Source organism: Hibiscus syriacus, unplaced genomic scaffold (genome assembly GCF_006381635.1).
Source record: "Hibiscus syriacus cultivar Baekdansim isolate YM2019G1 unplaced genomic scaffold, ASM638163v2 tig00110818_pilon, whole genome shotgun sequence".
Taxonomy (NCBI): domain Eukaryota; kingdom Viridiplantae; phylum Streptophyta; class Magnoliopsida; order Malvales; family Malvaceae; genus Hibiscus; species Hibiscus syriacus.
Genome location: NW_024062874.1, coordinates 44,318 through 66,311, shown reverse-complemented (window position 1 = coordinate 66,311; position 21,994 = coordinate 44,318). Strand labels below are relative to the sequence as shown.

General features: G+C 31.8%; 1 protein-coding gene and 1 pseudogene across 1 annotated transcript; both read left to right on the top strand.

Moving 5' to 3' along the window:
* The first annotated feature begins 3,772 nt into the window (after positions 1-3,772).
* On the top strand, positions 3,773-4,445 carry LOC120141976 (annotated as a pseudogene).
* A 3,631-nt stretch (positions 4,446-8,076) lies between these two features.
* On the top strand, positions 8,077-8,805 carry LOC120141970 (abscisic acid receptor PYR1-like). Its single transcript, XM_039156741.1, has one exon. The coding sequence runs from the start codon at positions 8,187-8,189 to the stop codon at positions 8,784-8,786; it is 600 nt and encodes a 199-aa protein (XP_039012672.1). The 5' UTR covers positions 8,077-8,186; the 3' UTR covers positions 8,787-8,805.
* Positions 8,806-21,994: the final 13,189 nt, after the last annotated feature.

The window sequence follows — 21,994 nt, the reverse complement described above, 5'->3', positions numbered from 1 at the left end:
TACTTATAAAGTAACCGGTTAAAAATAACAAGGTGCAACCGTCAACGTTACTCTTACTTATAAGGTTACTGGTTAAATAAAACACAAGGCACAACCATAAACTTTACTTCTACTTATAAGATAATCGGTTGAAAATAAAAAATTGCAACCGTTAACGTTACTCCTACTTATAAGGTAATCGGTAAAAAAACAAAACAAGACACAACCGTAAACGTTACTCCTACTTATAAGGTAACCAGTTAAAAATAACAAGGCACAACCTATAACGTTATTCAAGAATGTTAAATTAACTGGTCAAAATAAGAAAAAGGTCAATAGTGTAACTATCGATACTTTAATACAGAGTATCGAAACTCTGTTATGAGGATCGAAACTTGTTATGATGATAGAAACTTGTTAAAAATAACAAAGTATCAAAACTTTGATGAAGATAAGTTTGAAAGTTAACATATCGATACCTATGTTATGAGGATCGAAACTTGTTATGTAAAACTCGGAAGTATCGATACTTTGCGGAAAAGTTTGATACTTTGCAGCCTTCTCATTTTCTATGTTTTTTAATTCGAATGTATCGATATTTTTGTAAAAGTATCGATACTTTGCAGTCTTCTCATTTTCCATTTTTTTAATTCGAAAGTATCGATACTTTGCATTATTCTCATTTTCCATTTTTTTTAAATTCGATAGTATCGATACTTGTAGAAAAATATCGATACTTATTGATCAGATAAGTTTTCCAGTTACACATTGTAATGTAATATATTAGGTATAAGTCAACATTTCCAGTCTAAACCGATTTTGTTAAGGTTCTTTTCAGATTTCCGGTTATGCCGTTTTTAACCTTATATCAGTCCGTCTTTCCTTAGACAATGCCATTAGTTCAAGATTTTGTACTTTCTGTTCAAATTATTGGCCCTCAATTTCGTAGCTCATTGAGTGGACTCAAGGGGAAATGCTATTTTATTTTAAAGTTATGAGTTTGAGTAATTTGGTCTACACGGTATGTATGCATTTTTAATGGTTAAGAAAGTTTATGAACATATCTTATATTGTAATCATTCTTGGTTATTAAAATAAAAAACTCATTTATCCAATTTTGGATGGTTCTACTGTGTGATAACTAATTTAAGATTAATTCAAGGCGATTTTCAACCTGAAATATTATCTTATTCAATCTAAAATGTTATACAAATTTGTAACATTTTCGTTTAAATTGAAAAATGTTATATTGTAGTCATTTTAAGGTTTACAACCGAAAAAATTATACACTTTTATAATATTTTCGGTTGTAATCGAAAATATTAAGAAGAAATATAACATTTTTTGTTCAATTTAAAATGTTACTTTGTCTAAACTAAAAGATTACATATAACATTTTCGTTACATTCGATTTCTATTTTTTTTAATATAACATTAAGAATTTGTAATTTAGATCCCCCAATTTTACTTATTCTGATTCTTTGAAGGATGAATTTTTCTTCTTCTTCTTCTTCTCAAGCCGTGGAAAATACTTCAATGATTACGACAATTGGAATTTGTACTTAATATGTTATATATATATATATATATATATAATATATAATATATAATATAAGAGTTTCTTATACTTAAGGTTTAGGTCCGAGCTTGACTTTGTGCTTCAATTTAACTAAGTATGAAGAATATTTCGAGTTAAAGTTTTTCCGAGCTTGAGTCGAGTTTCAATTTTTTATTTCGAGTCGAGCTTGAAAATTTTAAGCTCTCGAGCTTTCAAGTCGAGTCGAACTTCGATTTTTATTTCAAATTTGAGTCAAACGTAATAATTTAAGCTTGTGAGTTTTTGAATCGAGTTAAACTCAATTTTAAACTTTTTAACTCAAATCAAACTTATGTTCAAATGTTGATGTTATAAATGGAGTAAATTTTACTATGATAGAAAATCTTTAGTTTTATTCAAAAGAAAAAAAATTCTAGAATTATAATGAAGGATTATTATCGAATTGCAAATTAAATATATAATTATATTTTTTTTATAATCATTAACACAATAACTATTCACTTAAGATCATACAAGGAAAAAGTTAAAACACAACCAAAAACTTGAACAAAATATAGATATGAACAAATCTGTTTGTTTTGACAAATGAACCACAAAAGAGACCGAACCATTGAAAGAATACCAACAAAACACAAATCATAGTCGACTGATGTGAGAAAACTATCACGATCGCAAACCGCGTATTGAAATCAAATCCGAGAGTCTATAGCAAGGAAGATCAACAAGATAACAAATGAGTGTCATCTTGATTAGTCGAGATGATGTCAAATCCAACACTGTGAAAAATATATACAAAAATAACAGTCAAACAATCGATAATGTGCCAAAAGACATAAAAAATGTTTCATAAAATATAAAAAATCATGCCATAAAAGTAGAATTATTAAAAAAATAAAATACGTGATATAAAAATGTAAAAGAAAAACAATGAATACACGTGATCAACGACCAACAATAAGGCTCATGTTACCGCCTGCCAATCAAAGATGAAAGGGAACAATAAGTAGGAAAGCTACTGTGAAAGGAGTAAATTAAAATGAAATAGTAGTCTTATAATAGATCTCTGTAATATTCAACTCAAATCAAATTATCAATGAATTGAATACCAATAATTATAAAAAGATAAATGTTAAATATAATTATAAACATGTTACACTTCTAAAAGAAGAATTTATGTTTAAACTTTGATTTTCATCTACCGTTAAACCTTTATATGTACTTGGATACAATACCGATCTGATCGAAATTCTTATAATCCATAGTGTCAAACCCCTAAAAGAATAGCCCAAAATAAAACATAGAACACTAAAAAAGGACATGAGTATTATCTTCCTAATGGCTACTAGCATACAACTTTTATTTCACTTTATGTATAGTATGGATCAAGACTAGAGATGCTCATACATCAGTTTGGTTTGAACTAGGTTTTTAATCTATTTGAATTCGATCTAAATATAATTTTTTTTTATTTGTTATCTGATATGATTTGAGTTCAAGAAAATTCCACCAATCTAAAATTTGATTTGATTTTGGGTAAAAACTCACCGTTGATTCGACCCGAGTCGAGCCAATACACACATATATAATATTTATTTTTATTAGGTAAAATATGAATTTAATTGAAATAATATAGAAATAGGGGTATTATAACAATTATCTCTAGATATATAAAGATAAATTATACTACTATTCTCGAGTTGGGTTGGACAGTTTTCACCTCAAACCTAAAACTAGTCTCATCCTTAAAAACTCCGATCTAAGTTCAAATTTTCGAAGAAGAAAAATCTAACCCCATAAAATTGAGTAAAATTGGAATCCGTCAAATTTAAGTAAGATATTTATCCCTAATCAATCATATTAATAGAAGGGTTTTATCGAATTCAATTGCCTTTAATATTTTATTTTTTAAAAACATATTTTTTTTAAGAATTTATATTTGTATGTGTTATGGAGTATATGAAAATCAATAAAAATGAGTTTTTATATTTTGTATCACTTTAGTTAAATTTCTCCATCAAATTCTTCAAATTGAAATCTTTCTTTTATATATATATATATATATATTACTTTATAATTACCTCATATTATTCAAACAAATATATATATATAATTGTAGAATAAATCTACACAGATGAAGTTGGGGTTTTATTTAGTCTCTAACTTCCCCTCTTAATTGAAACCCATTTTGGCCATGTAATTCCTCATCTACTCACTATCACCCGTCTTAAATGTGCCATGGCTGCTGAGCTTGGCCTTCTCTCATTCAACCAACTTCAAAAACTTAGTTCAATCTCAACAAATTTCAGAATCCGCCTAACACTAACTTAACGCCCGGCTCTTGCATGTGGAACCCTAAGGCTCAACCTCAACACGCTGACCATGGTTCCTTGGACGTTAGTGCCTTTGCAGAGGACACAGGTAACGTTATGACTTACACTTGTATTTTTTGCCCCAGGGAATTCCGTTCAGCTCAAGCCCTTGGGGGGTCACATGAATGTGCACCGCCGTGACAGGGCTCGCCTCCACCAAATGCAGCCTGCAAAAGACGCATTAACGATTAATCAAACATCATCAATTCACCTTCCATCTCTCTCGGTCCATTCACCTTCAACTTCGATCTCTATGTCACCGTATCCGTCTGTCAACTTGATGGCTGCAGCAACAACAGCGGCGCCGTCGATACAATTTCCGGTGACGCTTCCTGGGTTGAGTAATTCTTCTTTCCTCCGTTACTCAACCAAAACTGAACCTTCAACATTGTCGGCAGATCATAATCTCAATGATGGTAACAGTACCGGTGGCATCAAGTTCAGGGAAACATCCATTGAAGAGCTTGATCTAGAGCTTCGTCTAGGGCATCGACCAACAACATCTTAATGGAGAAAAAGTAGAAAAAATCAAAGAGAGTGAGTGTCCAAGCTTTTATCTTTATCAACTTTACGTGTATGATTTATTATTATGATTATTTTCAATGCTTCATATAAGATTTTCATTTCATAAATATGCGATATGTAAATGTAAACTGAAAGAATGATCAGTTTTCCAGAATTTGAGTGAAAGACCGGTGACGTTTGCAGTGCATGCAGTGTCATTTTATGTTGCATGTGGTGAAGATAGTTTGTATTGCAAAGAATATTATGATATAGTTATACGTGCATTGTCCCGTAATCGGCACAATCCACCGTTATCCATTAAATTGTGGGCGCGACATACCGCTATGGGTGTGAATTTGTTACCCACCACAAAAATCATGAAAATCGGTTTCAGACGGCGGTACTACCGCAATATCACAATCGCTATCACGTTTTCGGTCCGTAATTTGAAACCCTAATAACAATAGTCTTTGCACATCATATTAATATACCTCCTTTGCAATAATAGTCTTTTTATATCAGATCTCTAGTGAACTCCTTCGTAATTAAAGTCTCAATAGAATATTCTCGGACATAGAGTCTTAGGAGTTCTGTAACTTTAGAGAAGTCACGACCTCTTGATACGGTCTCTGACAGACCCACATGAATTGTCAGAATCAAAATCTACTATCAAATAGTCATATCTATTGAGCCTACCAACCTACAAGTAACAAATATAATCTTATGTCTGACACAAACATCAAGAATCACTATAAAACCCGTCAATCTAGATTGAGAAAATGATCCTGAATTCATCACTTCTATTCCTTCCCTCTCTCTTTTCTTATACAAATAGAAGATCTAGACGTCAACCAACCGCCGTATAATTATCGATTATAACTCTCCATCTAAATAGGGGAAAAACATTTATTACTACCTCCATTTAAATGTTACCGTCAACCACCTTCTAAAAAACAATCTTTCAAAAATTAAAACTAATAATAAATTATTCAACCATTAAACCAAAGTTTTTTCGTTGCTAAAAATTAACCGACCACCAACAAGTATATTTTATGCGACATCAATAAAAGGAGATACGTAATTTATTAAATGTGCATCACAGATAAACATGTTTTATTAAACGCACTTCTTCACTCACTACCATTTCTAGAGATACATATTAAATGTTTTGTTATTAATATGTGTTTGCATGCTTTCTTATAGCACTTAACATTAACATATTACGTGAAAAGCTCATACATGAGAAATTATATCGTCAAAAAAAATATAAAAAATACTTAAATTATAAAATAATTTAAAATTTTCAAAAATACAATCGCACTCTCTCAATCTATCTCTGGCTATAAGAATGATTACAGTCTCTCATCAAATAATATTATTTATAACTAATGTTTAAACTCTTAAATTAAAAATATTATATACCTAAACACGTTTAAATTTATAAAATTTAGAAACTCAATTCACATAAACAACTGTGAGAGCGTGATTATTAAACGCATCTCTTCAATTCATAACCATTTCTAGATATATATATTAAGTGTTTTATTATTAATATGTGTTTGCATGCTTTCTTATAGAAACACTAAATGTCTTATCAAAGTAAAACTAATTAATTTTATTAATCTTGTAGTATGAATTACGGGTTGTCCTATAAATGCCCCAAAATCTCGATCTCTAAAATCAGATTGGAATAGGGAATTAAATAATTTTCGTTATCATAAAGTATGTTGTGTATTAATCAAAATAATATATTTGTTATATATTGAATTAAATTTTAATTGCTACTAGTTAAATTTTATGTAATTTTAGTGATTGAAAAATATTTTTGACGATGAAATTTGTTTAGGTAAGGATTCTTGTAGAGTACGTAGTTTTAGTAATCAAGTTTATTTTTATTTATAAATACAAAGTAGTTCTTAACCTTTAGAATTACTAGAGAGAATTATTTTAGAGATGTATAATCAATTTTGTGATCTCAATTATTACTTTTAAGTTCTATGTTACGGAGATAATTTTGTGTAGATGTAGATAGAATATTTTGAGATGCATCAGGTTTGAGATATATACTAGGTTTCAGGATACACAAATTTTATTTATTTGTACTTTTTGTGATTTTTATATTTATAGTGAATTATTTTTTTCTTATTCGTGGAATCGTGGAGATAAACAAGTTCGAGCCACATTAAATTTCCTTTCTTATGCATGACTTATTTTATATTAATCTCGTTTTGATTTTCTTTTCTACTTAAAAAATTCTAACAATATTGGACTAGTTTGAACCTTTAAGATCTTTTAATAAGTGTCTTTAAATTTTGGTATGTCAAATTCAGGCAATGACTACTTTGCTAGTTTACAAAGGAATCAGGGTGTATTTAGAAAGAAGGCATGACTCATTCAAGAGAATTTAGAAATGAAGGTTCTTAGAAAGTATTTTCACCATAAAAGTCTTTAGTGGGTGAGTATAAGACATGCATGCCTTAGATCTTCACTAGATTTCACCGACTAGTGATCTTCACCATTGATTATATTTTAGGTGGAATATAATAAAAGAAGAAAAACTGAGTCAAATCATCTTCATCCCTTTTCTTCTTGTTGTTGCCATGAGTTTAAGAGAGAGTAAAAGCCTTTCTTTTGATTTTGCTCACAATATTTAGCCCATGATTAGATCCTTCTAAGTGTTCTCCACAAAGACCAATTTAGATTTTCATACAAGAGAACAAAAGTTGTTTAGAGTGATTACAAGATAATATATGTTCAAAATCTTTTTTAGTTTAGGAAGCATAATATATGATGCTTATTTATAAGATTCATATAGATGCTATATTGCGTTTATAACTGTTTTGCGCCCCCACTGAACTCGTCTCCCAGACTCCCAGTGTGTGGTTTATTTCACATGTATGTATCGTTTAAAGTGATCGAGTTTTGATTCTTAAAATCACATTATTTAAAGATTTATCTTCTAGATTCAAGCACTACATACGTAAGGGTATATGAGAGTTTATTGTTAAATAATTAAGAATCTTTAAATAGATATTACCTTATATTCATATGATATTAACAAAGAAAAAATAAATAGGTGGCATGTTTTAGTCTGATCCTTAATGATGTTTAAGTATGATTCATGATCGTTTTGATATGTCCTATGGTATGTAATTAAGTTATAAGCCCAAGTAGTTGGCTAAGTTAGTTGTTATAAGCCCATAGTGCTACGGCACAATCTGGTTCGCTTACAGCGGCTTTGAAGTATTTGTGGCCAATCGATGTGGCCATTCAGAGTGTGGCATAAAAGGGCTTGGTTCGTGAGGCTCCAGGAAATGCTCTGCTTTTGTTCGGCGTCTACGACGCACTGAAGCAGTACATGGCAGGAGGACCAGACACGAGCAAATTAGGAAGAGACTTTGATCATGTCGGGAGGTATGACTAGGGATGGATTGAGAGAACGAGGAAGACAATCATTTTTTAAAAGTTTTAGATTTTTTTCATGCGTTTTCTATTAACAATATGATTTTGATCTCTCTAAAATTTTATAAATTTAATAATATTTTAATTTTTTTAATTTTATATGTATATACTTATTTTAAAAATATATTTTTAAATATGTCACTATTATTCCCAACCCACCTGTCGCCTTCAGCACCCTGATTGCCCCAATTCATTCGCATTGTCGCACCCTCATTTAACTCCATTATCGTCTCCTTTATAACTCCCTAATAAGCCCCCCTCCTCCTTATCTTCCCTTCCCTTTTTCTCTTTTTGTTCTCCCTTTTCCCTCTTCCATGGCAGACTCTGAACCTACCACCCACCACCTCACCCTTCCCCCCGGGATAACCCACGACGTGTTCGACGAGTTAATCCCTTCCATCACTCAGTTCCACACCTACTCAGTATCTCCCGGAAGATGTTCTTCCTTATTGGCCAAACGTATCGACGCCCCACACGACGTTGTTTGGTCCATCGTACGCCGTTTCGACAAACCCCAAACCTACAAACATTTCATCAGAAGCTGCGCCGTTGAAGAAGGCTCGCGTTTGGCGGTGGGATGCACGCGTGCTGTGAACGTGATCTCCGGGCTACCAGCTGATACCAGCACCGAGAGACTCGATATTTTGGACGATGAACGACGGGTCACCGGGTTTAGTATCATTGGAGGAGAACATCGGTTGAGGAATTACCGGTCGGTGACGACGGTTCACGGTTTCAACCGTAACGGGAGGATATGGACCGTCGTTTTGGAATCTTACGTCGTCGATGTCCCGGAAGGTAATACGGTGGAAGACACTCGACTGTTTGCCGATACCGTTGTCAAGTTGAACTTGAAAAAGCTAGCGTCCGTTGCCGAGAGGTTAGCGCGTGATGGTCACGGTAATAGATCTTAGTGTGACGTTTGAAAAAAAAGCACGAGGGAAAATGTATGTGCAGATTAAATTGAAAGTTTGTCCCTTTCCTTTTTCGGTGAGTTTTTCTGATCGAGTAAATAACTTCATTTTTTTCCTTTTATTTTATTTTGATGTTTTAGGGGTTTTCTTGTAAATTAATTCAAAAAAGTATATTGTTGTCATTTTCAAATATTAATTTTTATTTTTAAATATAAACAAATATTTAGTTTAAAAAGTTAAACTTTCGTTTAATTAGAATAACTATTGTTATAATATTTAAGAAGAAAGAAATTTAAATAATTTTAAGTATCTAGCACTCTTTAAATTAGAGGTTCGAAGGCTTGGATAATTTAGGCATTTTTATTAAAAACGAAAATATTTTCTTTTCCTTTTTCTTTTCTATATTATATATAACAATTTGATTGAGCATGATGTTATTGATTAATCGAACGATAATTTAATAAAAAATATTAAATTGTTTTATTTAAAAATAAAATATATAATATTTTAATGATATTTATGAGTTTTTATTTTTTATATACTTTTTAAATAAAAATTATAATTTATAACTTAAGATTGATAAGATTGAACACAAAGCTAACAAATATAAATGTGAAATCATTTATCACTTATAATTTGTTAAGTAAAATTTGATAAATATTTTTTTATAAAATATTTTCTTTCACCCATGGAGTGAATTAGGGGTGTAAATGAACAAAGCATTCGGTAAATTATTCGTAAATCATTTATATAACGCTCTTTTATATTCATTCGTTAAGTTAAATAAACAAAAATGAACAAATTTTTTATGTTCATTTAATAAACAAACGAATACGAACAAATGTATATTCAGGTCGTTTATGTTGAACAAGCTCGTTTATCGACTCGTTCATTTATGTTTATGAACAAGCTTGTTTATCGACTAATGATGTAATTTTATCATTTTTCTTTAACTTGTAAATGAAATGATAAAATTAAAAAACGAACGTTAAACGAAATTAAATGAATGCTAAACGAACATATTCGTGAATGCTAAATGAACACATCCGTGAGCATTAAACAAACATGTTTGCGTACAATAAGTAAAAGAACACGAATAAATTCAAAAATAAATAAACTAACACGAACATGAATCGAACACGAATACAAACACAAACACAAACCTTTAAAAAAACAAACGAAAACGAAACAACCTTGTTAGTTTAAGGTGGGTTCATTTATAACCTAGTGTGAATGTGATAAAATTTAGTATTGGTTAACTTTTATATAATAAATAATAAACATGCTAAAAATATATTAAAAAAACTGATTGAGCTCAATTCAATCAGTAATATTATTTGTATTTATACATAAATATGTAAAATCAAACATATTTAAACATTTAATATTCTTCCATTAATTAGTAAGGATGAATATGATTAATATAAATATTATATAAAAAAATAGAGATAAAAAACAGTTTATTGTAAGTTGGTACTTGGTACAGCCCCATTTTCTATTTTAAGCTATAATGAAAATAAAGGTAAAAAAGAAAGCATATTGTTATATTCTGTTAGGCCAAAACTTGTTGTCTCGACTCGATCGCTTAATCTTATAATTCTTCATATGCACATGCATTTGACCCTACAACATTATGTACATGGAACCATCCCATACAACCGTATTTCAATATTATAATCAAGAATAAACGTATGATTTTATGTTAAGAGAATAAATTTATAACATTTTAAAGGGAAACAAATTTACAAATTTTTAGATGCTGAAAATATATTATCAATAGAAAATCTAAAAAAAAAACTAAAATATATAATCATTTAAAATTTCCAGGTACAACTATCCTTAATCATCGTAATTTGGTTTTACCCCTAACTATGATTTTGAGGTTTCATTTTCAATGGTGGGGTTTCTGCTGGCATCACAGTTTAGTTGACATGCCGTTTACATTATTGGATTGTAATCACTCATCACCATCATATGTGTCCATCTGTTTATCCTTTGGCCATCACTATTTCGGTCAATTTATCCAAACAGTAGAGAATACGTTTGGTATAATTATCACCTGGATTGAGGGGTGAAGAAGAGTACTATATTCTTAAATAATATATTAGTTTTGGAATTTATATATAAACATTTTTCATTTTTATTTAAAAATTAAATTAAATTGAACTTCAGGTTTAATATAAAATGATGGAATATTCATGAATAATATAAATGTAATGTAAAGATGAGACTGAGCCACGGTGGTTTGTTTCTTGATGGGATAAAAATAAATAATTAAAGAGTAGAAGCGAAGGGAATGGAAAGGAAGGGAAAGGGTTGACTCTAATCATTAATGAGTTTAACTGAATAAGTGTGAAAGGAGCTTTGTGTTTTCAAGTGGCGGCACCTAAAGTTCACCTAATGTCTACCTCAACTGTTTTCTTCTTAGCCTTCATTTCACTTTAATAATCTGGACCGACTTATATTGTATGTATAATTTGATAGGTATAGATTTTTTACATATATAGATATTTAAATTTAAAATATTACTTAAGCGATATCAAATTGTTTATCACTGTAACTAATCCCGTTGGTAGCCTGAGCTATTTTGTAAATAATATCAAATACTTTTAATTAAATAAAAATAATACTTCAATACCGAATAAAAAATAAATTTAATGTAAAAAAAAGTAAATAATATCAGCTATTGGTCATTGCGTTTGTCATTGTCTTCGATAGTGGACAGTTATTTTTCAATGGCTATTAATCTCCAAAGTACATAAATCTATTTGCTTTGACTTTCTCTATTTAAATTTAATATTTATTTTGTAAACTCGAACATACTTTTACAAATTTAGAACCGAAATCTTTATTTTGTTAAAAAATGATTAATAAAAGAAAGAAAAAAAATTATTGGCAGTTAATTAGTTGATAAATGTTAATTATAAATTGGCTTTGACAGCGTGTCCGGATGAGGGTGGGGTTGAGAAATAAAAGGCCGGTTTGTTAATTAATGATGATATTAATTATGATATAGTTAGAACCGCATGAGGAGAACCTGAAATATTAATAACTTCCTGTTATTCTACTCATTTGACTTTAAAGACAAGTCCCCTGCAATTTCCATTATCTAAGTTATTAAGAGATACGGATGCATTTAATTTTCGGTTGGAAAACCCTACGTAGGCCGGTTTATAACTTTATACACATTTTGTTACCACGTTTGACTATTTTATCCATCATCATCATTATTATTATTATTATTATTATTATTATTGATTGTGCAACTCATAATAATATATGTTATCCTTTATAGATGTTTTGTTGATTAAAGATAGATAAGGTTAGGTGATCAAATAATATTTGTAACTATATTTTCAAAACGTAAAATAAAATAAGATAATCTATACTTTTATTTTATTTATTATTATTATTCATTAAAAAATTATTGGTTTGGTCTCTTACATTATTAATATATAATATTTTGATTATTGAGACATTAAATGTCGTTAGTTTGATAATATGACAGGTTGGTAACATGAGTTAATTTTTAATTTGACTTCAAATTTTAGATAATACACTAATTTGATCCATAAACTTAAGATAAAATATCAATTTAATTTAGAAATCTAATCAAAATGTCTCGCCATTGGCAGTTGTTCGTCACTGTAGTTGGTCACTGTCGACCACCATCAATCATCATCAAGGACGAATATTGAAGTAACCACGGTTCTCACCTCTAGACTAGAAAAAAAATCAAACAAGCTCGAATTAGCCATAGCCCTATCCAACTTCTTTGAGACTCAATGATCAATACCTTGCCCTTTCACCTAGGTGAAAGGATGCTTCGACTAAGCAACGTACTATAAATCATAGTCATCAAGTGCATGCCTAAAACCTTCAATCAAATAATTTGGATGAAAAGATCTTTCCTTCTCATCATTGAAATCACCCATGGCCATCCAACGACCTTGTCACCATCCATTATAGGCCTTTTCTTCACATGCACAAGCCCGACTGTATCATCCTTTTGGTATGAGCCCAAATCCATCATCATAAGCTATTGGTTGACCTTTCATCGGCTTTCCTTCATGATCTTTTAAATTTATCATTGATGATATATTAAGTAATCTAAGTGACAAAAAGGAGTGTTACTGTTTTACATGACCCGTATATATATTAATGTGTGTTATCAATAATTAAAAAAAATCTAAACTAATATTACTTGTAATTACTCAAAATCCCAAATTATTAAAAAAAATTACCCTTCGATGAAAGGAAAATATGCTAGTTTTATTTTTCTTCGACCCTTAATGAATTTATCATTATTATCCCTTGGTCACTACTGATTTCTAACACAAACTGGTTAATTTGTCTGTTGTTCATCGATCAATTACTGTAAACCCTAAATCTTTGACAGCTATATTTAGAAAAAAAATCAAATATTGGTTCTAAATAAATATACCCAAAGCTGTCCATTCAACAGATTACAGACATATCAGGCAAATTCCAACCTGTTACCACGTTTTTCCGATCATCACCTCTAAGCTATATTAAACCCTCAGCCTCCATTTTTCCGATCATCATCTCTAAGCTATATTAAACCCTCAGACTCCGTTGATCCGATCATCATCTTTAAGGTATATTAAACCCTCAGCTTCCATTGTTCCGATCATCATCTCTAAGCTATATTAAACCCTCAGTCTCCATTATTCTCTCATTCATAATATATATATATATATATAAAGCTAGGAGTTTCAACTGCTTGACCCTGAAAAGATCCGACTCTATCAATGAGAGGGGTCATTTAGGCCACAAACAAAAGCCCAGCGTGACATTTTGTTGTGCAAGTAGAACTTGGTCTGGGAACTACGAGCAAATCATTAGTGAGCCGACGTCGAAGAAGACAAAGAAGGGCCATGGCAGCCGGAATACCATCGACACTACGTACGAATTCAAGGGTTTCGACACCAGCTCTGAGCCGAGGCTGGTGAGGAGCTGTGGGCTGAGGAGGGATTGGAGCTTTGAGGATTTGAGAAAAGAGATGATGACCGTACGTAATTGACGTTCTTATTACATGCATGCATGGCTCTGGGGTTTAAATCAACGCTTTTATTTCATTACTTCTTTAATTTAATTCTTATTGTTTTTCCCTCCCCTCAAACAATCTTAGGGTACGTTTAATTCACGGAATGTGAGATTATCGGTCGGAATGTGAGATTATCAGTCGGAATGTAAGATTATCAGAGAATAAGATTACTGAGAATGTATTTTGTGTTTGGTTGGTTTAGCAGGAATGTAAGATTACCGTGTGTGGTTAAAGGAATAAAAGATTATTGAAATGTATATTTGACCAAATTGTCCTTATTATATATATGTTTTTTAACAAGTTGGAAAATATTTATATATTTTATTTAAAAAAATTTAAATTCATAAAATTTATATATATATATATATATATATATATATATATTTTACAAAATTGAAAATATAAAAAGGTTTAATTAAAAGGTAAAATTTTATTTTAACACCTGAACTTCATATAAAATTTTAATTATAGATTTTTTTTGTAAATCTAAAATAGTTTAAGGATAAATTTGTAATTTAACCTTCGTAGAATTTTTATTATTCAATGACAGAAGAATGATATTTTTGAAAAAAAAATTAAGGGCATTTTAGTCCAAAACGCAGGTAATCCAACAATACCTAAGGAAAGGGAGGTAATGACATTCCCGGTAATATACCCAAAAAATCTACTATTGATAATAAAACATTACCAGGAATGAGATTCTCGGCCAACCAAACATGAGAATGTGAATTCTATTCTCATGAAAATCTCACATTCCTTGATCCAAACACTCCTTATTGATTTCCACAATTACCCCTAAAATTAAAACATATGATGGTGGTGAAGAGACAATAGGACATAACTTCAAAATCCAAATCGTTCATTTTGTGGCTCAGGGGAACTTACAGAGATTAACAAATTTATTTCCCAAATGCCCCTAAAACCAAAATGTAAATCATAGTTTAATTGTAAGTGTCGTAACCGGTTTTTGCCCGAGCACGAATTTTTTACTCGGCGGGAAAATAATGTGAATAAATGGTTTAAAATAATTTGGGAGTCGCCATCGGCCTTTTGGGTCAGGTAGGTCGAATACCTAAAAATTATCTTTTAAAAGAGTTTTTAAGAAAACATCAGTTAAAAGATAAACTGATCTGCGTATAACCAAAAATTCATTCTTTTTTATAAATAAAAAGGGATTCGTGGTCGGTTACGTTTAAGGAAGGATTAGCACCCCTATAACGCCCAAAATTGGTACTTTATTAATTATAAATTGTCTCTATTATTGGAAAAAATTCAAAGATATATTTAATTCATAATATTATTATTTCAAATTTATAATTTTAAGAAAATATATTAATTTATATAAATAAGATATTTATTTATTTAGAAATATCAGAAAAGAGCTTCTAGGTGCTCTAAGACAGCTCATTTCTTCGATATTAAAAAAATAAATAAATATTAAAATATGATTATTTTTCTTAAAAGTAATTTATATAAAATTAAATTTATAATTAATAGAAAACAAATAAAAATAAACAAATATTATTTATTATATATATATTTATATAAATAATATTAATAGTAATAATAATTAAATATATTAAAAATAAACATATAAAATTAAAATATAAATAAACAATGACAAAAATCAATAAAATTAAAACGATAGGTACAAATAATAAAATAAAAACTTATGGTAAAAATAATTAGTAATTAAAATATAAATAATCTAAATTAAAGGCCCTTATTCGAAGTAAAATAAAAAATATAAAAAACTAATAGTGTAGTTAACCCTAATTATTACTAGGTGATTAAAATAAGAATAAATAAAATTAATAGGGACTAATATAGTTATTTACCAAAAATTTATATATTTACTGATTAATGACTAAAACATAATATATTAAAATTCAACTACCAAATTAAAATAAATAAAAATAACTTGTAGTGACTAATTTGTAAGTATTATAAACATAGAACACTGCGGAAGGGGTTTACCCTTTATGGAAATTACAGAAACACCCTCCCCCAAAACGGCGTCGTTTGGGAGAGGGTATTTAAATACCCAAATTGCTGGCCCGTAGGGCCATCTCCTCATTTTTCTTCTTTCCCTCTATCTCTCTAAAAACGAGAGAAGCATTTCTCTCTCGCTTCTCTCTTCACCGGAGGGATTCCGGTTTCCGGCCGATTGTCACCGCCGGCCACCGTGAACGGTGGCCAGAAATTACAAAATCCACCCCAAATCGAATCCCGATTTTCCCTTGTCCTAAATCCAAGCCCCATTTTTCCTAATAACCCTCTGATAACCCTAGATCTAAAATAAACCAAGGGTTTTTTTACCTTCGATTAAACGGCGGTTTGACGACGTTTGGTTTCCGACGCCGCTTGGTAAGTCTCTTCACTCTTCTCTCGGTTATTTTTCGTTGCTTTCTGTCTGTGTGTATTGCTTGTCTCCTCCTTTCTGGTTTCTGTCTCCTCTCTTCCTCTCTGTCTTCTTTTTTTTTTTTTTTTGCAGGTGAGTCGAGGCTTTTATAGCCTCGACGAAACGCTCCTCGGACCGGTCACAGAAGGGTTTCTCGGTGAGTCACCATAGCTATGGTGGTGACTCACCATAGAGCTCGACGTGGGGAGATGACGAGGCACTTCTGGAGGCTTCGATGGGACGTGGCAGAAGCTGGAACATTGGCTTAGAAATAACAGAGGCGACCGTAGTTCCTTTGGTCCAAGGCGGCGGCTGGAACGTCGTTGGGCGGCTGGAACTTACTGGAAGCGGCGGCTGGGAGCTAGGGTTTGAAAACCCTAGCTGAAATCCCAAAATGATTTGGGTTTCTCGGGCCTGGTTCAAGTTGGTTGTAAAACGGGCCAGAGTTGGGCCTCCTCTTGAGCTTGTAATTATTTTTTATTTTTTTAATAATAATAATAATATATATATATATATAATACATAATAATAATGATAATTTTAATAATAATAATAAAATAAAAAATAAAAAAAATTGATGTTTACAGCTACCCCTCTTTGCTCATTCTTGTGTTAACAAGAATAGAGCAAAGACGAAAAAAACAATAATTTTTTTTTCATGTGGCTTCTTTTGAATATGATGGAAATGTTGAAAACATCATGCACTGAAGGGCTTATAGATGGCCCTAAGGATTTGAAAACATCAAAAAGCTCCCGAAGGCTTTTTGAAAACATCATGCACTGAAAGACTTACAGATATGGGAAATAGTTTACTAAGTAAGAAACTATGGAAATCGTTTTCTTACTATTCAACAATTTCATTTTCAGAAAAGATTGAATGAGAAACTATGGAAAATTGTTTTCTCATTCTTTTTCAAAATAACTTGTTGATTGGGTAACATGCCCCATTTCAAAATAACTCGAAATAACTGTCTCAAGCGAGACAAATCTTTGTTTTAAGAAAAACAATCTCAAGTGAGATAAATTTTTGTTTCAAGTGAAATTGTCTCAAGCGAGACAAAATTTGTTTTAAGAAAAACAATCTCAAGTGAGATAAAGTTCTGTTTCGAGTGAAACTGTCTCAAGCGAGACAAATTTGTTTTAAGAAAAACAATCTCAAGTGAGATAAATTTATGTGAAAACATCCTGCACTGTAGGTCTTATGGATGTGGGAAATAGTTTACTAAGTAAGATACTATGGAAATCGTTTTCTTACTTTTCAACAATTTCATTTTCAGAAAAGATTGAATGAGAAACTATGAAAATCGTTTTCTCATTATTTTTCAAAATAACATGTTGATTGGGTAACATGCCCCAATCTCAAGATAATGCTGTTGGAAATAGTTTACTAAGTAAAAAAACTAAGAAAATCGTTTTCTTACTTTTCAACAATTTCATTTTCGAAAAGATAAAATGAGAAACTATGGAAATCGTTTTCTCATTATTTTTCAAAATATCATGTTGATTGGGTAACATGACCCAATCTCAAGATAATGCTCATTCTTGTGGATTACGTCCATATATTCTTCAGATGTTTGCGTGATTCATGTATTTGCGGTTTTGAATTCTACCTTCTTCTTGTAAGGTATTTTCATCATGAATCTTCTTGTTCTTACAAAAATCTGTAAAACTTTATGTTTGAATGCACTCAGATGTATCAATGTAATGCATTATCTATTGTGCAAATGATGTTCTTATGAATGCATGAATGTTGATGCAATCTTCATTTGACTTCAAAGTGGTGAACTTGGTCTTCCTTCACTTGATCATTTATTTCCAGTGTTAACTCTGGATATCAGTGTAGCAACTTATGCTATCAAGCTTGCATTTCTGCAGAATCATCTGATCAACTTGTATCTTTGCGTCTTCTTTGCTTCATGAAAGTCTCAGAGGAAATGTTTCATTTATGAAACTCTTACCGTAGTCCAAACTATGATCTTGATGCACCATTCTGTCTTTGATAAAACCAACTTTCTTTGCTTGGACTTGTGTAGAAATCCAATAAAGCTTTCATCTTTGAAAAGAGAATCTATCATCTTTGAAGAGTATAGATGTAGATATGTCTGACTCAACGGGGATTAATTAGGAGAGTAGAGTCTGTTCTGATTTGACTCTTGAAACAGATCATAAGGAAGATTTATCCTAATTCCTTTCATGTCTCCACATCTAATTGAATCTCTAACAAGGCAACTTGGATCATATCATGTCGAGATGCTTAACAACAACCTATCGTTCAACCATAATTGGCTCCACTAGTTTCTTGTTGTTAAAATTTCCGCTTCCCTTCTGTGGAAAGAAATCTTCATCATATCTCACTTCAAAGCTTGGTGTTAAAAAAGACAAACTTCATCTTGGATCAATAAATGAAAACGCCATATGATCTGTAGCATTGGCTCAGTACCATAATTACTAGTTCGTAAAACATTTGACAACACATGCATCATCTCATGTGGTTTCTACTCAGATGTAAAACATTTGACAACACATTCATCCTTTTTTATGGCTTCTTCCAAGATTTCTCAATCATTGAAGCTCCTTGCCTAGTGTTTAAAGCTTTTGTTTGATGTCACAAGGCCATTTGAGAACAAAACTCAATGGGAATACAAATGAGATGTTGGTGTGACCAAAAAGTTGGTCAAATTCACAAAATGTGCTAGTGCTGAATTGAATAAGAGATACCAACTGATCTTGATATTATCTTGGGCAAGGGAAAGTGTAATACCGATCACGTTTTCTTCTATAACTGAACGTTATATAAAGTAGAAACACTTCAGGTATAGGATCCATGTATAGAACGATATCCGTAGAATTCTTGCTGCTGGGGATGAAAAGCACATGATAAAACCAAAATAGATGAAAACTTAGTTCAGCCTAGCTGGCAATGATAACCCCAGTAACAACGGGAAAGAGCAATATACGTAAGCCAAGCCTCTTTATTCAATGTCATCAAGTAAACAAAAAATGATGTGAAAAACAGCTTCGTAACCTCAACAGTATGGTTGAAACTAACTGATAGGAATTTCAAAGAAATATTTTCAATTATCATCGACACATAAAAGGCCAAATTCAGAGTTCGAGGTCTCGATGAACTGATCCTTGGATCGAATGGTCTACAAGGGGACCATCTTTATTCATACAACCATGATGTAGCTTAACAAAGAACACACTGTCATGTGACACATGGTTTAAGAAGATTGGATATTTGAAACCATACTTGCTGAATAAATATTTGTTCAACAACAGGACCCTAATGCAACTGCCTGATGAATGAAACAATTATGTGTAGTCAGATTGACTGTTATTGTTTCACCATTTTCATTCTTCATATCTTTCTGTCTCATTGGAAATATCTGCTCAAGTCAATGATTTTTAACACATGATGATGTGGGCCTTCAGCATGCCCCAACATTTACTGATATGAACGTTAAAAAATGCATCAACAGTCCTAATTCTGATTGAAATGGGCTTTCAGCATACCCCGATATTTGCTTCTTGTTAATCTGAGCCTTCAAAATGCCCCACATGGATCTGTCTGAAGGAACCTTTAAAATTCCCCAACATTTTGTTGATACAGATGTTAAAAGTGTGCTCAAAATTACTTCTTATTGAGATGAGCCTCCAAGAATGCCCAAATATTCATATTGTTGTGAGCCTTCAAAATGCCCCAATATTCTATTTCTGGTTGAAAATGGGCCCTCAAGATGTCCCTCTAGATTTGTCTGATCTCAATGTCTGTTTGACTGAAATGTCATGATCCCCACGAGGTCCAATTTTGACAATGAACTGTTGTAGGTACTTGTGGCTTTATTCATGCCCCAAATCTGTTTATCTTGAATACTCTCATTCTGGTGTCACTAAACAGTAGTATTGTCAAGTAACTGGAGAAATTTTCTTCATGTTGTCACAAACTTAAGAAGTACTCAATCATTCTGACAGAAACATCTGAGATATGTGTCTTCTGAATGAGGTGACCATTTTCTGTATCTGGAGGGATTTAGTCAGACAGAGCAGTAAAAATAGCTTGGTAATCCGTTCCAGGCTGACACAGTGGCTTATCATCTTTCAGTGAAGGCCATCTCTGAAATATACTTTTCCGTAGGAGAGAAACCAATTTATGCAAACAGTAATCTGATGCACTGGAAAGACTACATATACAATGGTACATGCTCTTGAAAAATCCACACCCATGCAACATGTTGATTCTGATAACAACTCGTCTGATTATGAAGCGATCTTTCAGGATGATTTCACAGATATTGATAGTTCTTTCTGATACCGAGGAAATCCTGAATTCTGATTCTGATGAGGAGAATAAACTGTTATACTTGATGAAAACGGAATACTCAGATGCTGAGGCTTCAATAGCCATGAAGAGATGTGGTCCGGATTCATCAATTGCAAAGTTGACAGATTTTATATGTGTTGTTCAAATGGCTAAAGTTGCTGACGTATTTCTTCCAGTAGAAGGTAGGAATTCATTATGCAATGACCCCAATTACAAGCAAAGATGAAACTTGGGCTATGATTTTTGAAAAGGAAGAAGCAGAGGAAGCTTGAAAAGAAGCTTCTTAATGAAGAATATCATGCAGTTCATCTTTCAATTCCAATGATTGGTTCTGGGGTTCCTACCGAACCAGATCAGATAACTCAAAGAACACTTCCAGAAGATGCTATTGGGTCTCCTTATTTCTACTATGAGCAAATTCATCTTTCAAATCTAATGATTGATTTTGGGGTTCATACCAAATCAGATCAAATAACTCAAAGAACACTTCCAGAAGATGCTATTGGGTCTCCTTATTTCTACTACGAGAACGTGGCAGTTGCTACAGTTAATTTTTGGACTGGAATATCACAGTACTTATTCAATGTAGAGCCAGAATTTGTAGATTCGAAGCATTTTCATGCTGCTACACTTAAAAGGGGTTATATTCATAATCTACCAATTGAGAACAGATTTCCTCTTATCTTGTTTTCTCCACGAACTATACATGATATTTTTCCATTGACAAAGAAATGATGGCCTTCCTGGGATCCAAGAACAAAGTTCAACTGTTTACAAACATGTACAGGAAGTGCCAAATTGACAGAAAGGATCTGTAAGGCTCTTGAAGCTTATGACGATGAGCCACCTTCGAGTGTCCAGAAGTATGTTCTTGATGAGTGCTGAAAATGGAATCTGGTATGGGTTGGAAGGAATAAAGTTACTCCACTTGAACCTGATGAGGTGGAAATGCTTCTAGGTTTTCCTAAAAACCATACATGAGGAGCTGTTAGAGACATGTTCTCTAGTGATATCAATGTCCTGTCTCTTTTCTCTGGAATCAGTGATGCAGAGGTTGCCTTCTACTGTCTTGGTATATCTTTGAAAACAGATGTGCAAGAACTGAATGATGATCAGTTGGAGCAATTGATGAGTAGATTTATCAAATTCGACCTTGTTGTCAGTGGCATCCAGCGTAACAACCTTACTGGAAGAAATAAACATCATCAGGATGAACTAGAAGATTTTTGTTGGTGCATTTTCTTGCAATGACTACTACGACAACTGTCTCTTCTGTTGCTCCAATATATCCCACTCTTTTCACATCATGGAACGGTTTAGTTGACAGTAAAACTGGTCATCTTCAACTTTTGGAATCCTGTAACCAATGTTACCCTATATAAAAGGCCTATAAGGGTAGATTATGTTCCAATGTCT

What these genes read in the sequence shown, in the direction of transcription:
- LOC120141970 (XM_039156741.1), top strand. Translation starts at nt 8,187, where the DNA reads ATGGCAGACTCTGAACCTACCACCCACCACCTCACCCTTCCCCCCGGG.